This window comes from Mandrillus leucophaeus, unplaced genomic scaffold (assembly GCF_000951045.1).
Source record: "Mandrillus leucophaeus isolate KB7577 unplaced genomic scaffold, Mleu.le_1.0 Scaffold132, whole genome shotgun sequence".
NCBI lineage: Eukaryota > Metazoa > Chordata > Mammalia > Primates > Cercopithecidae > Mandrillus > Mandrillus leucophaeus.
The window spans coordinates 2,472,779-2,488,487 of record NW_012101277.1 but is presented as its reverse complement, the minus strand read 5'-3'; the positions used below and the strand labels follow the sequence as shown (position 1 = coordinate 2,488,487).

At 34.5% G+C, this 15,709-nt stretch overlaps 1 protein-coding gene across 5 annotated transcripts in view; it reads left to right on the top strand.

The window, feature by feature from the left end:
* MON2 (MON2 homolog (S. cerevisiae)) overlaps positions 1–15,709 on the top strand; it is a 137,784-nt gene that overhangs the window by 77,839 nt on the left and 44,236 nt on the right. For 3 of the 5 annotated variants that reach the window (XM_011972922.1, XM_011972921.1, XM_011972924.1), the window contains exons 14-23: positions 507–691; positions 2,135–2,247; positions 2,590–2,694; positions 3,077–3,157; positions 3,233–3,306; positions 3,396–3,486; positions 8,092–8,193; positions 9,862–9,972; positions 11,847–12,022; positions 14,619–14,781. In XM_011972922.1, the coding sequence (XP_011828312.1) occupies positions 507–691; positions 2,135–2,247; positions 2,590–2,694; positions 3,077–3,157; positions 3,233–3,306; positions 3,396–3,486; positions 8,092–8,193; positions 9,862–9,972; positions 11,847–12,022; positions 14,619–14,781 (1,201 nt within the window). Of the gene's footprint in view, positions 1–506; positions 692–2,134; positions 2,248–2,589; positions 2,695–3,076; positions 3,158–3,232; positions 3,307–3,395; positions 3,487–8,091; positions 8,194–9,722; positions 9,726–9,861; positions 9,973–11,846; positions 12,023–14,618; positions 14,782–15,709 lie in introns of all 5 variants that reach the window. The other 2 variants (XM_011972920.1, XM_011972923.1) reach the window with 2 other exon arrangements.

The following is a 15,709-nucleotide window of genomic DNA, read 5'->3' as shown; positions in this document are numbered from 1 at the left end:
TAATATTAGTTTTTTTATATGTGTGAAACATTATTCTTTTTCTCTCATCCCCCTTCCTCATTTTGTCCTTGCCCTACCCCAAGCCACAAGAATTGTCGTGATGTTTTAATGGAAAATACAGTCTTAGAATTACAGAATGCCTTTTTCATTTCAAGACTTACAACTACTTTTGCAATTATGATTATGTTTAATTTCTTTGTTGTTTTTCTTTAGGATTTAAAAATTTACTGATTTCAAAATGCTTGATATTTTAAGCTAAATCTTTATGTTCTTGGTCATTTTCTTCAGTCATAAATACGTGTATTATTATTCATTGCTTTTACCTAGTTCAAATTTTTCAGGTTATGTTAATAGATTAAAATTCCTTCTTAAGTATATTGGTATTATTTTGACAACATTTTTGTATAGATTTTCTTAAAACTTCACTGAATACTTAATTCCACATCATGCTTTACAATGTAATTAAAAATAAATTAATCAGATTAAATAAAATACTTTCTTTTCAGCACAGATGAAGCTGCCACTGAGAATATTTTAAAAGCTGAACTGACTATGGCTGCTCTTTGTGGAAGACTGGGCCTTGTAACTTCAAGAGATGCCTTTATAACTGCAATATGCAAAGGTTCCCTGCCTCCCCATTATGCTCTTACTGTATTGAATACCACCACTGCAGCTACACTTTCCAACAAATGTAAGACAGGCTTACTCAAAATTATCTCTATGTAGTGGGATGATATGGTATAGACAGATTATAGACATCTGAGTTTAAGTCTCTGCTTTTTCACATACTGACTCTGTGACCTTGGGGAAATTAATGTCCCTGAGAGCTCTTTAAAAATATGGGTTGGGGGTGGAGGGTGGGGTTGGGATATCCAAAAATCTAGAATCTAAAGTGCTCCAAAATCTAAAACTTATTGAGCACTAACATGACAAAGGAAATGCTCATTGAATAAATATATAATGTGAATAGGTATATAATGCAAACGTAAGTATTTACAAATATATTATGCAAATAAATGCATCAGTATATAGAATATAAATATTCAAAAATCTGAAGAAATCTGAAATCTGAAACAGTTGTGATCCTAAGCATTTTGGATAAGGGATACTCAACTTGTAATACTGATTTTAAACAGTAATTGTGAGAGTAAAATAAGATAAATCTGGAAGTCCTTTGTAAAGTATGAGATACCGTTGAAATGGTGATTGTTATATTTTTTTTTAATGGAACTAGTAGAACAGTAATGTTTGCAACCACTTAGGTTAAACTCACATTCGAAAACTTATTTTCTTGTTGAATTCTTTGAAAATACTTGTTTGTTATATGTAATATAAATTTCAGTGTAGTATTTAGGGTTTTTTGTTTATACGTTTTTTAATGAGACAGGGTCTCGCTATATTGCCCAGGCTGATCTCGAACTGGGCTAAAGCAGTCTTGCCTCAGCCTCCCAAGTAGTTGGTATTACAGGCTAATATTCAGTTTTCAAACTGAAAATGTATTGGTCTCTAACTTAAAAAGCATACCAGGGATACATATTTAAAATACTTAATGTGTTCTAGTTTTGTATTGCTTATGAAGAAATCTACCAAAGTTATATAATTTTATGTTATATAGAAAGTTACTTAATATTTGCTTAACTTATCTTGGTTTTTGTACCTCATGAAGTTTTTCTGTGTGTGCGTGGTTTTTTTTGAGACAGAATCTTGCTCTGTCACCCACCCTGGAATACAGTGACCCAGATCTTGGCTCACTGCAACCATCGCCTCATGAATTCAAGCAATTCTCCTGCCTCAGCCTCCTGAGTAGCTGAGACTACAGAAGTGCATCAACATACCTGGCTAATTTTTGTGTTTTTAGAAGAGTCAGGGCTTCACTATATTGGCCAGGCTGGTCTTGAACTCCTGACCTCAAGTGATCTATCTGCCTCAGCCTCCCAAAATGACTGGGATTACAGGTGTGAGCCACTGTGCCCAGCCCCTCATGAGTTTTTTAGATGTTTGCATATAGACATTATTACTGATATTTAAATAAGTGTATGGCTAAACTTTGTTTAATGAAACTTTAAATATAACATTATTTTAAATGCAATATAAAAATATATATTAATTATTTAGCCTTTCCTTTGTGTTCTAGCATATTCTGTTCAGGGCCAAAGTGTTATGATGATAAGTCCATCAAGTGAATCTCACCAACAAGTTGTGGCAGTGGGTCAGCCTTTAGCAGTCCAGCCTCAAGGGACAGTAATGGTAATGTACTTGTTTTTTTCTTGGTTATCAATTAGCTATTAACAAGGAAATCTGTTGTACCTGTCTTTGTGTTTGCCAAAATGTATCATCACATTTATTTACTTTCTTTTACTAGAACTTCTTTCTTAAAGTAGAAGAAACTAGTTTATGCAATTGACATTATTGTAACCAATATGATAATACAACTTTTAATCAGATGAATTGTTCCTTATAAAACCTTCCAAATCTTCTTCTTAATTTTTTCTTTAAAAAAATCTTTTAATACATTAATGCTACTTTACAAGCTTTTAATTTTTAAGAATATATAACAATTCTTGAAAATGTATCCTTTTTAAAATATAGCTGACTTCCAAAAATATCCAGTGTATGAGGACTTTACTTAACTTGGCGCATTGCCATGGGGCTGTTCTTGGAACATCATGGCAACTTGTCTTGGCAACTCTTCAGGTATGTTATATAGTGTCTGGGTCAGAGATTAGTGTTGTTTTTATATGTAATTGCTAACAGTTAGACTAAGCAACGCCTCTTGATGTTTTGGACAGGCCTAGAAACAGTAAGTATGAAAAAAGTGAAATTAGAAAGGGAAAAAGATGTGACTCATATTGTAGGAAGTGGTGGAATGCTTCTCATAATGGCCTAAACTCTGCCGCCTATGATATAATTAATTATTTTATGCGAATGTTAATTAGTTATTTTAGTTTTAGGTTTTAAAAACTTACTACAGATTTTAGTTTTGGTTACTAGAAGTTACTACTGATTTTAATTTTAGTTATTAGAATTTTTATACTTTTGTAAACTTCTTTGTTTTGATTTTTTTTTAATTTTACAGCATCTTGTATGGATTCTGGGATTAAAGCCTAGTAGTGGCGGTGCCTTGAAACCTGGGAGAGCTGTAGAAGGACCCAGTACAGTAAGCTCTAGTCTTTCTTACCCAATTAGTGCATCCCAAAGTGTCATATATTACATTTAATTTTATTCTTCTCAGGTTCTAACAACAGCAGTGATGACAGATTTACCAGTGATTTCCAATATACTTTCAAGATTGTTTGAAAGCTCACAGTAAGAGTCAGTTTTTTTAATTGATAAAAACATTGTTATTAGTTGTATATTTTAGATCAAGATGTCGTATTTCTTTATTTCCTTTTAAGGTATCTTGATGACGTATCACTGCATCATTTAATAAATGCGCTTTGCTCCTTGTCTCTAGAAGCAATGGATATGGCCTATGGAAATAATAAGGTGTGATATTCTATCTTTCTGTTTTAAATATGATACATTAGTTATATAAGATGTGCATCCATTTTGATCTTAGTGTTTCACTAGTAGGACTAACACTCAGCTTGTATGCTAACCATACTCTGTTGGGTTTTTACCACTTACGGTTATTTGTTGAAGGAGGAGTAAAAAGGACATGATTTGGCTTGTGGGATGTCTAAATATGTCATATGATTTTAGGTTGTGTTCGTTTCTCTTATATATTGAACATCTAAAAAATATTTTTATAAAATAATGTAATAGTTTTATAATTTATATAAAATGTTGTGATAATACTTGTAATTACAATTTATGATTGGGGTAATACAAGATTTAAATTAAAGGATGTTTGTCTCAGTTTCCCTTGCCTTCATTGGGATGGAAAGTAAGGAGCTAATCATTTCTTTCTAAAGGCAATGATTCTCCTTATCTTGAAAATTTAAATTTTTATTTGTTCATTGATTAAATGAATAAAACAGTACTTTTGAATATTAACATTCAAGAACATTTCTTTCTGTACTACTAAAAATATCACTTTATGTTATACTTGGAAAGCACAGGAACAGTTGGGTTTATTTATATCTTAGAAATAATTATTTAAAACAAAATGCTTTCCACATTTTAAAATCAATAAATATAGTTTGACTATTTACAAATCAGTGGAAATAGCCCAAAATATGATTAAAAAGCTGTAATTTGTTTAACATCTAACTGTAGCATTCAAAATTGTGTTGTCTGCCTAGTCCTCTTTTTTTGGAGAGGGAGTCTTCCTCTGTTGCCTAGGCTGGAGCTCAGTGGTGCCAACTCGGCTCACTGCAAGCTCCGCCTCCCGGGTTCACGCCATTCTCCTGCCTCAGCCTCCCAAGTAGCTGGGACTACAGGCACCCGCCACCACACCCAGCTCATTTTTTTGTTGTATTTTCAGTAGAGATGGGGTTTCACCATGTTAGCCAGGATGGTCTCGATCTCCTGACCTCGTGATCCGCCCGCCTCGGCCTCCCAAAGTGCTGGGATTAGAGGCGTAAGCCACCGCGCCCAGCCGTCCACCTAGTCCTTTAGTGTAATTCTGTGTACTGTGGCTTGTCATCTTGACTTTTGTGACTCATTTAAAGATTGGTAAAGAAAGTCTCATTAGAGCATAGTTTCATATATTATAGTACATAGCTAGATAATTATATAAACATGCGAGTGTTTGAAAATATGTATTATGGCTGGGCGTGGTGGCTCAGGCCTGTAATCCCAGCACTGCAGGAGGCTGAGGTGGGCGGATCACTTGAGGTCAGAAGTTCGAGACCAGTCTGGCCAACATGGTGAAACCCCGTCTCTACTAAAAATACAAAAACTAGCTGGACATGCTCAGTTGAACCTGGGAGACGGAGGTTGCCATGAGACGAGATCGTGCCACTGCACTCCAGCCTGGTGATGGAGCAAGACTCTGTCTCAAAAAAAAAAAAAGAAGAAGAAAAGAAAATATGTATTATAGTTTGCTCTAAATCAAGGCAAGAATAATATATAATGAAGTAATTAATTTCTTAATACCTTTAATAATTTTACATATTTGAGATTAATTCTTAACACAAAACTATAGTTTTTTAATAAAGTATCTTAATGAAATCGAAGCAAGCTTATATGGTAATGTTTTCAGAATTTATGTATCTATTCAACAAGCACAGTAGGCTTACTGTGTACATGGCACTCTGCTCAGAGATATTAAGAAATATGAGGTTTCTACTTTCAAAGAGCATATAAACTACTTGGTTCATAGTTAAGTGACAGTTACAATGGTGTGAGAGTCTCAATAAATAATATAGATATTAAATGACATGAGACTTATTCTCTTAATTTTTAGTTTCTTGTTACATAAGATGTTATTGGTATATATTTTTATTAAGATGAACTAAGATTAATCAAGATGAACTAGTGTGATTGGAGATGTATATTGAAAGATTGGTAGGATTTAGGTAGGAAAGGGCAGTTTAATGTAAATCAAAAGAAAAATATTGTAAGAAATCATTACCTATAAGAAAAAAATAGGAGATATGATGATTGATCGTTTATTTTTAACCTTGAATAGTGCAATTTTAGAGAGTGGTAGGAACAGATATGATTTTTAAGGAAGGCTTGGAAAGAACGATTGTTGAGAAAGTGGATACGCTGAGTAAAATGGAGATAATTTCTTTGAAAATGGATTTACATGTCTCCATTTTAGGATTTAATTTTGTAAAGTGAAGTAAATATGGAACAGAAATGAAAACTTTATAAAAATATTCAAGTATAAATTTTAGAAAAGTATTCAACATAGGCCTTATATTTTTAGATGGAGGCTGTACAAAGTTTAATCAGTTGTGCCATCTACAAAAATTATCATAAATGTACAGATATTAAAAATTTCTATAGTATTGAAAAAATACTAAATCATCTAAATCGGCTGTTCTGAGTGAGTTAAATATTCTAGGGATTAAACATGTATATATCAGTGTTCTTTAGGTGTGGCTTTAAAGTGGTTAGCATCTCGTTTTTGATCCTCATTTCAGGAATTTGTGCCAATGTGTTGAGAAAGTAACTTAAGATAAAGCCTGGAGGCCAGGCGTGGTGGCTCACGCCTTTAATCCCAGCACTTTGAGAGGCTGAGGTGGGTGCATCACTTGAGGCCAGGAATTTGTGACCAGCCTGGCCAACATGGGGAACCCCTTCTCTACTAAAAGTACAAAAATTAGCTTGGCATGGTGGTGCACACCTATAATCCCAGCTGTTCTCATGGCTGAGACACAAGAATCACTTGAACGCGGGAGGTGGAGGTTGCTGTGAGCCAAGATTGTGCCATTGCACTCCAGCCTGGGCAACAGAGTGAAACTCTGTCTCAAAAAAATAAAATAAAATAAAATAATAAAAAAATGAAACTTGCAAATTCTTTCTTAGAAGAAGATTATACTTTCATAGTTACATTGGCAAGCACAGTATAACAACAACAAAAATATTAAAGCAGCTGTTGTTCACTGTTTACTATATGCCAAGCACTAACTTATTTTATCATTTAAAGCAACTCTGTGAGATTTAGTGGTAATACACCCTTTTTACAGATGAAAATATGAAAAATAGCTTAAGTGACTTGCCTGATGTACATACGTACTTATTGGAAGAGCTTGGATTTGAACCCACGTATGTCTCATTCCAAGGCTCTGTTCTTAAATACTTTGCTGAATTTTGGTGTGCATCAGAAACAGTTATGTAGTTTTTTAAAAAATGCAAATGCAAGGACCACATTCTAGGTTTTTGAATAAGAATCTTCAGGTGTGAGCTTTGGACACCTATACATACTCTTTTACATGATTCCTGAGTGTGTCCTAATTAAAATAAGTAAGAGGAAAAAGAGGAATAAAGAAGTAATATTAGGCAACATTGTGGGGCAACTTATATGCCAGGCACTTTCTAATATTAGATAGTTTTCTATATTATTATTATCTTCATTTTTTAGGTTTAAAAAATAAAAACATTCAGAAGAGGTACATAGGTTACCCACGGTTATGTAGCTATTAAGTAGTAGAGTTGAGATGAGATCCCAGTTAAAACCTCATAGACATCATCTTAACTACTATACCATACTCTCCCTAGAATCATAATTTTTTCTACTACCAAAATTTTTAGGGTGCCTGCCACATTAGCACTTGCAGGAAGGGTCAACCTGGCCATATTTTCTTAAAACCCCAGTACACTTGGTTCACTGGCTTCTGCTAGAAAGGAAGATATTATCACACATTTCCCTGTTAGATTTTTATCAACACTGTAAAAATGTTAAGAATATAGATTCATAAAAAATCTTTTTCTTTAAAAATTATTCTCCTAATTGGCTTTTTTATTCAGTTGTCTTGTCTTTTTTCTAATACAATGTCTCTGTTTGAAATACCACAGCCATCCACCCAAAAATACTCATGGCTTTCATCAGCTGAATTTGCATTTAAACATGTTTATCACCTTCATTAATATTGGATTAGAGATAACTGCCCTTTGATCTTTTCTGAAACCATTCTTGTGACACATGGACCAAGTGCTCTAATTTAGCCATGTATAATGTACCCTGGTTCCCTTTCTGATTATTGATATGTCAGGGACTATAGAAAACTGTTTTGTCTTCGTGTCCTCTCCTGTTCCGGACTGACAGCCCTGATCTCTGCTATACTCTTGATTTCATTTTCCTTTTCTTTTATCTCTGTTGTCTCTTTTTCCCTACTTCTTGACATTCGCACATAAAACCTAGTCATTTTAAGACTGCTGATAAGAATCCTTCTTTCCTTCTGGTCGGAAGACTAGCCATTCTATGTAATCTAGTATAATTTTTGGATTTTCATCCCTTCCCTATTAAAGCATTTTTTTCCTAACCAAATTTTCTAATTAGGAGCTATTTTGGATACTTAAGGTTGGAAGGAAGGCTTGTCTTTGATAACTGAGGTTTTGTTATATTTATTGTTAACTTTATACTAACCACTCATTTTAATTTCAATCATGCTTTTCAGAGTATTCTTAGTTTTATTCATAGTCTAATTGCTCAGAATTCTCTTTATACTATCAAAATACAATGTATTTTCTCCTTAGGAACCATCTCTTTTTGCTGTTGCCAAATTGTTGGAAACTGGTTTAGTTAATATGCACCGAATAGAAATTCTGTGGAGACCTCTGACTGGCCACCTACTTGAGGTAAATTCTCTTTCTTAAGTACATTTAATTTTTTAATAAACATTTGCACACTGAACTAATGATTCTAGATAGCCATTTGAAAAATCAGCATTAACTTTTTTCCCCGTTTCCTGACCGTTGTACATACTTATGTTTGTACGTTTTATCAAGGACTAAAGTTGTTTTGTAATTTATTTGATGAAGGAATTGGTTGCTTTTATTGGCTGAAAATGGTGACATTTTAAAGTGAGAAATATCTGTGAAATCAGCTGTTAGCTTGAGACCCCTTTCTTTTATTATACAGTCTCTTGATCCACCTCAGTTTCAGGTAGTTCTGAAACTTCAAGGCAGTTGAGGCATACAGTTAATAGTAAACAGCACTCATTTATAGCCTTTGCTATCATCATGAGATCTGTCTCTTATACACATCTAGATGTGTATAAGAGACAGGCAATGGCATGATCTCAGCTCACTGCAACCTCTGCCTCCCAGGTTCAAGCAATTCTCCTGCCTCAGCCTCCCGAGTAGCTGGGATTACAGGCACGCACCACCACACCTGGCTTATTTTTGTATTTTCAGTAGAGACAGGATTTTACCATATTAGCCAGGCTGGTCTTGGAACTCCTGACCTCAGGTGATCCACCCGCCTTGGTCTCCCAAAGTGCGTGGATTACAGGCATGAGCCAATGCGCCTAGCCTTGATTATGAGAGAGCTGTCTGCGAAGGGAAAAACCTGTTTGTTAACACTAACTATAGATAGTCCTGGAGAATTTTACCTGGATTTACATTGTCTTACATTCAGACTGAGGTAATTCTTAATAAATAGTTCCTGCTTAAAAACAAGCTACTTCTGCCAGTACATGTGTTTACGTACAGTTTAGGTTTAGGTTACCATAGTTCTTTTGTGTTATTTCGAAACCTAGGAAAGATATTATTCTTAGTAAGAAAAACAGGCTGGCTGCAGTAGCTCACACCTATAATCCCAGCACTTTGGGAGACTGAGGTGGGAGGATTGCTGAAGCCCAGGAGTTCAAGACCGGCCTGGGTAATACAGGGAGACACCATTTCTAGAAAAAATTTAAAAACTTATCCAGGCTTGGTGGTATATGCTTATGGTTCTAACTACTTGGGAGGCTGAATGGAGAGAATTCCTTGAACCCAGAAAGTTGATGCCGCAGTGAGCTGTGATTGCGCCACTGCGTTCTAGCCTGGGTAACAAAGTGAGAGACCGTGTCTCAAAAATAATAATAATAAATAAGAAAAACAGATGTACATGAGCTTTCCCCCCATTTTATTGGAATTACTTTTATGAATGATTAAAGGCTATATGCAGATGACTTCTTTAATGGATGGTCTCATCAAAGGGCAACTCTGTGACATATTATTTGATTAATGAGAGTAAACTTAATTAAGAACCTTGGTATTAGCTTGCTTCTTTTGTTTACCCTGATATATAATTTACTGCTATGAAATCCTTTCTTTTCTGTGAATTGTTTTAGTTTCATCTTTTTTCTTCTGTCTCTCTATTGCTTGCTCTTGCCCTTATTCAGAAGGTAAGCTAACTTACATTTTGGGTGTAATTTTTCTTCCAACCCTTATTGAACATTTGATACAACTTTTAAAATGTAAAATTGATGTGTGATTCATAGCTTAAGTATACAAATTAAACTTAATTTTATATACCTTCAGGTCTGCCAGCATCCAAACTCTCGAATGAGAGAATGGGGAGCAGAAGCTTTAACTTCCCTTATTAAAGCAGGATTAACATTTAACCATGATCCTCCACTCTCACAAAACCAGGTAATAAAAACCTTACTTTTTAAAAAGAATACTCAATATAAAATTATCCTCCTCCACATGTGATTTTTTTCTTAATTTATCAAGTAGATCATATTCTAAGAGTAGGGTTTTTAACTTAATATTCTATTTTATTTGTGGACCCTGAACCTTTTACAAAAGATAAGAGATTTTTAGGGCTGTTTTCATAAAAAATTTTAAACATCTTGTGAATGACACTAAACTAAATTAAATTACCTGGAATTGGTCTCACAGTCATAAGTTTTCCTATTCATGCAGTGCTAAAGTGTTGTTTTGGAGCCTCTTTTGCTTTGGTCTTTACCTGTCTCTGGATTTTTTTTTCTTCTCCCTACCCTTACATGGAGAGAAAATAAGTGGCAGAGGAAACAAGCACAGTGAAATAGATTTTTTCTTTAAAATAATTTTAAATTATTTTTTACTTCCACAGCTTACTTTTATCATGAATTCTTTGTCCTGACTCTCTTTATTATTTGTACCCACTTTTATAAAAGTCTACCAAAGTTTTATTGTTTCAGGACTGAGTAGGAATGAGGTATTTATTTATTTTTTAACTTTTTAAATAAAAATATGGAGTACATCATGAATTTGCATGTCATCCTTGCACGGGGTCTGTGCTAATCTCTGTATCATTTCAATTTTAGTATATGTACTACCGAAGCAAGCACAGAATGAGGCATTTAACAACCATTCCAATTGCCCTCATCATCTTATTGTATTGTAATTGTATTCCAGAAATTGAGCTAACACATAATTATTGAATATACCTCCTGGAATAAGATGATGAACAAGACAGAAAAGATATTATTTCATATGTTCTTCTGCAACAATTTGAATTTCTTTTGAAAAAATAACACCCTTTTCCATTTATTTTGATATCCTCAACGTCCAGCTTAATACCTAGTACATAGTGAAAGATTAGAAATGTTTATTCAGTGAATGAACCAAATAAAAGAATCCCCTAGAGAGAAGAAAGTTAAGAATGAAGGGTTTTCAGATGCTGAAAGGGATAGACAGAGGGCTTTTTTTAACTCTCTAACAAATTTCGTGGTTTTATGTCATCTTTGTTAATTCCTGCTATATTCATTTTTTATAAGTATTATAGCTTCTATTACTACATCACACTTGAGAATTTTACATTTAGATATATATGATATACATTAATAAAGTAAATGGAAGGTCATTTTAGAAATTGGGAATTGATTCCCTCTCTCAAAATATAGGTGGAGATATATTTCCTTTAGTGACATTTATTTCTATTATTTATGGGGTCTATAATGAGTATCTTTTAAAGTAAGATAACTTCCCATTTACCTAAAATCTAACTTCTTGAAAGTTGATTTTTTTCTCTTATTTGAAAATATAGATTTGCCTTTAATAATTACTGTTAGTTAAATGATATTTGATGTTTATTTTAGTAGAAAAATTCCAAACGGGCATGGTGGCTCACACCTGTTAATCCCAGCACCTTGGGAGGCCAAGGTGTGTAGATCACCTGAGGTCAGGAGTTCAAGACCAGGCTGGCCAACATGGTGAAACCCTGTCTCTACTAAAAATACAAAAATTAGCTGGGCATGGTGGTGCGTGCCTGTAATCCCAGCTACTCAGGAGGCTGACGCAGGAGGATCACTTGAACCAAGGAGGCTGAAGTTGCACTGAGCCAAGATTGCGCCACTGCGCTCCAGCCTCCTGGGTGACAGAACGAGACTCCATTTCAAAAAAAAAAATGAATAAAACATAAAAATTTCTATTTCCCATAGTAGTCTGAATGGAGATGAATTTAAACTTAAAAAGCAACAGCAAAGCCTTCTTGTCTTTTTGGACTTCTCTTCCTAATTAGTTTCTTGCCCCCTTTTCAGAGGCTGCAGTTGCTTTTATTGAACCCGTTAAAGGAGATGTCCAATATTAATCATCCAGATATTCGACTCAAGCAGTTAGAATGTGTGTTGCAGATTCTGCAGAGTCAGGGAGACAGTCTTGGGCCTGGATGGCCATTAGTGCTTGGAGTCATGGGAGCAATCAGAAATGATCAAGGGTAAGTGTTTAAAATTATTTAAGAAAAAATATGTATGAAAAATAAAATATAAATAAAATAAAATTAGCATCAAAAAGTGATAGAGGTGGAAAAGGACTCCATCCTAAAATCTTGAAATAATGGTTATTTTTTTTCATGTATGCGCTTCCTGCTTAAAGCTAAGCTCTATAATAGTTTTTCTTAACTCTACCCCTAAGTGGCTACAGACAATTTTTAGGGATCACCTTTGGTTTGGAAAGATGGAAAAATTGCTCTTTATTTGACATTCATGCAAGAATACAAGATTCTTACTTATAAGATACATGAAACAATCTAACAAATTTTATAACACATCTAAAGATTGAGTTGTTGTGTTTTCTTAAAATAAATAAATTATTTGATAAGATGTGAAGTAGCATTTAGGGCTTGACCTCCCTATGTATATTAGGCAGTCAGAAATTGCTTTAAAGTAACTTTTTCGTTACTTTTAAATTTATTAAACATTTATTCTATACGTAGTATGTATTTCAGATACTATGCATGATAGTTATTCTGATTACACAGGTAAATAGCTTCCGCCCTAGACATAGAATCCTAGTGAGAAAGTATAGTTATATACTGCCTAACATTTCAGTTAACAACAGACCACATATATGATGGAGGTCCCATAAGATTTTAATACTCTGTTTTTACTGTACCTTTTCTATGTTTAGATATGTTTCAGTACATAAATACTTATATTGTGTTACAGTTGCTTACAGTATTCGGGACAGTAGCAAGCTGTACAGGTTTGTAGCCCAGGAGCAATAAGCTATACTATATACAGGTGTGTAGTAGGTTGTATCATCTAGGTTTGTGTCAGTACACTCTGTGATGTTCATACAGCGACAGAATCGCCTAATGACACATTTCTCAGAACATATCCTCGTCAGTAAGCAATACGTGACTGTAGTTTGTTATGCCACAAAAGAAGAAACCTTCAGCAGGAGGAGGACAGAGCCAAAATTATGAAGGAGATCTTATATACTTATATAAATGATTTGAATTTATCCAGAATACATTTGGGAGACATTTTGGGATTTTAAATAGAGGAATGACATAATCACATGAATTTGATAGATATCACTGTGACAGTAGAATGGAAGGGAAGGTGGGAAATGAGAATGCCTACAAGTGCTCACTAGAAAAAAGAGATGGATTTGAGCTTCTTAACGGATTGACTGTAGAGGGGCATAGGGGAAAATAGCAATCAGGAATGACTTCTAGATTTCTGACTTAGGCAGTTTAGTGGGGAATGGTAGTATCATTAACAAAATAGGGAATACACAAGGAAGAGCAAATTTGGAGGGGACATATGGATTGTTTAACTTTTGGGGCAGGAGATTGCAGTGGAGGGATTCAGCAGACAGACATTGGATAGATTTTTTCTGTAATTCTACAGTAACACAATGTCTTGTTTTGATGACTAGTTCAGAAGTTACAGATGACCAAGATGCTTGAGAATATTACGGAACGTTAATTTTATAGTAATAAAATTCTTTAAATACTGCAAAATACTGAGATGATTAAATTGAAAAGAGATCAGCGTAAATCAAGCTTAAGTGTCTTCTCCCAACCTGTAATGTGTTGTGTTAAACAGGGCATTGTAGTAATGATATAATGAATTAATGGGTATAAAACACTTAGAAAGTATGTGACATACTAAACGCTTAGAGTATTAGCAATTTTACTTATCATTTTATTATTATTATTTTTTACCACCAGGATTTTTCTCCAAAATGAAATACTTCTTATTATATTTATTTGAAATTCAAAATTTACTCTTTTCTCACAGACTGGATGTGGATTTTTATATTTCTTTGAATATTTAAATAAGATGTAGTATGGATATAAAAGAATAAGGAACTCTTTTTCAGTAAATTGTGTGTATTTACATGTACTGGGCACTGTGCAAGATATCAGGGATACAGTGAGGAGAAAAATAACTGTAACTAACTTCTCATTCTCATTTATTGTCTAAGTTTTCTTTGGTTAGTTGCTATGAAATACAAATAGAAGTAATATGATATTAATACTTTATTTTTTAATTTGTTTTTATTTCTTATTGCCTGTAAGCTTCTTTCTTTGTTTTTGTTAATTTGTTTAAGTAAGCATATCTTTTTTACATTTATGTAAATGTTAAAATACTTTATGATCGATATTAGGAGTTTCTTGTTTAAATTCTAAAATAAAATTGTACTTCAAATTATTGTGAGATATGTATTTTTACACATTTCTTTTAAATGCATAAGTAAGGCTGGGTGTGGTAGTTCGTGCCTATAATTGTAGCACTTTGGGAGGCTAAGGCAGGAGGATCTCTTGATCCCAGGAAATTGAGACCAGCCGAGGCAACATAGTGGGACCCTGTCTCCACCAAAAAAAAAAAAAGAGGCATGGGGTCTGCACCTGTAGTCCCAGCTACTGGGGAAGCTGAGGTGGGAGGATCACGTGATCCGGGGAGGTTGGGAGTGAGGCATGATCGCACCCCTGGACTCCAACCTGAGTGACAGAGTGAGACCCTGTCTCAAAAATAAATAAATAAATAAAATAAGTGCATCTGTATACATTTCGCTTTCAGAGAATCCTTGATACGAACTGCATTCCAGTGTCTTCAGTTGGTTGTGACAGATTTTCTACCAACAATGCCTTGTACTTGCCTGCAAATAGTTGTAGATGTTGCAGGTAGCTTTGGTCTCCATAACCAAGAACTCAATATTAGTTTAACTTCAATAGGTTTATTGGTAAGTATCATTGTCCTTAGAATATAATATAATTTAGAAATCATTGTTATTCAGTTGAGAGCGAATGCTAAGCAAATATACCTTTAGCTCTTTGTGAATTGTTTATATGGCTTTTAAATTGCAAACTTACGTCTGTGTGAAGGATTAAATAACATCACTTAAATATTAATAACAAAATGTTTGAAATAATTTTCATACATTGAGCTGAAGTTTGGATTTTACAGGGTTTGTCATGAAAGGGTTTAGTAAACAATAGTACACACAAGGGAAATCTTCAGTTGACTTTTATGTGAACCAATTACCTTAGCCTCTGACAAGAAAATCAACTTGTACTTTGAAGCCTTGAAGCCAAGCATTGACTTTTTATCTTTAGCCATGGAAGTCCTACATGACGTCTTCAAGTAGAAGGCTGTTTCAGGCTGGGCAGGGTAACTGATGTCTGTAATCCCAGCACTTTGGGAGGCTGAGGTGGGAGGATTGCTGAGGCCAGGAGTTTGAGACCAGCCAGGGCAATGAAATGAGACCTCTGTCTCTACTAAAAATTAGCTGTATGTGGTGGTGCATATCTGTAGTCTCAGCTACATGGGAGGCTGGGATAGGAGGATCGCTGGAGCCCAGTGATTGGAAACTGCAGTGAGCTGTGAACACACCACTGCACTCCAGCCTTGGCGACAGACCCAGACCTTGTCTCTGTAAAAAATAAAAATAAAAATAAAAAGGCTGTTTTGTCTATATTGAAAATCTGTTGGTCAGTGTAGCCACCTTCATCAGTGATCTTAGCTAGATCTAGATAACTTGCTACAGCTTCTACATCAATCAGCACTTGCTGCTTCACCTTGTACTTGTAGGTTATGGTGATAACGTCTTTTCTTTTCTTTTTTTTTTTTTTTTGAGACGGAGTCTCACTCTGTCACCCAGGCTGGAGTGC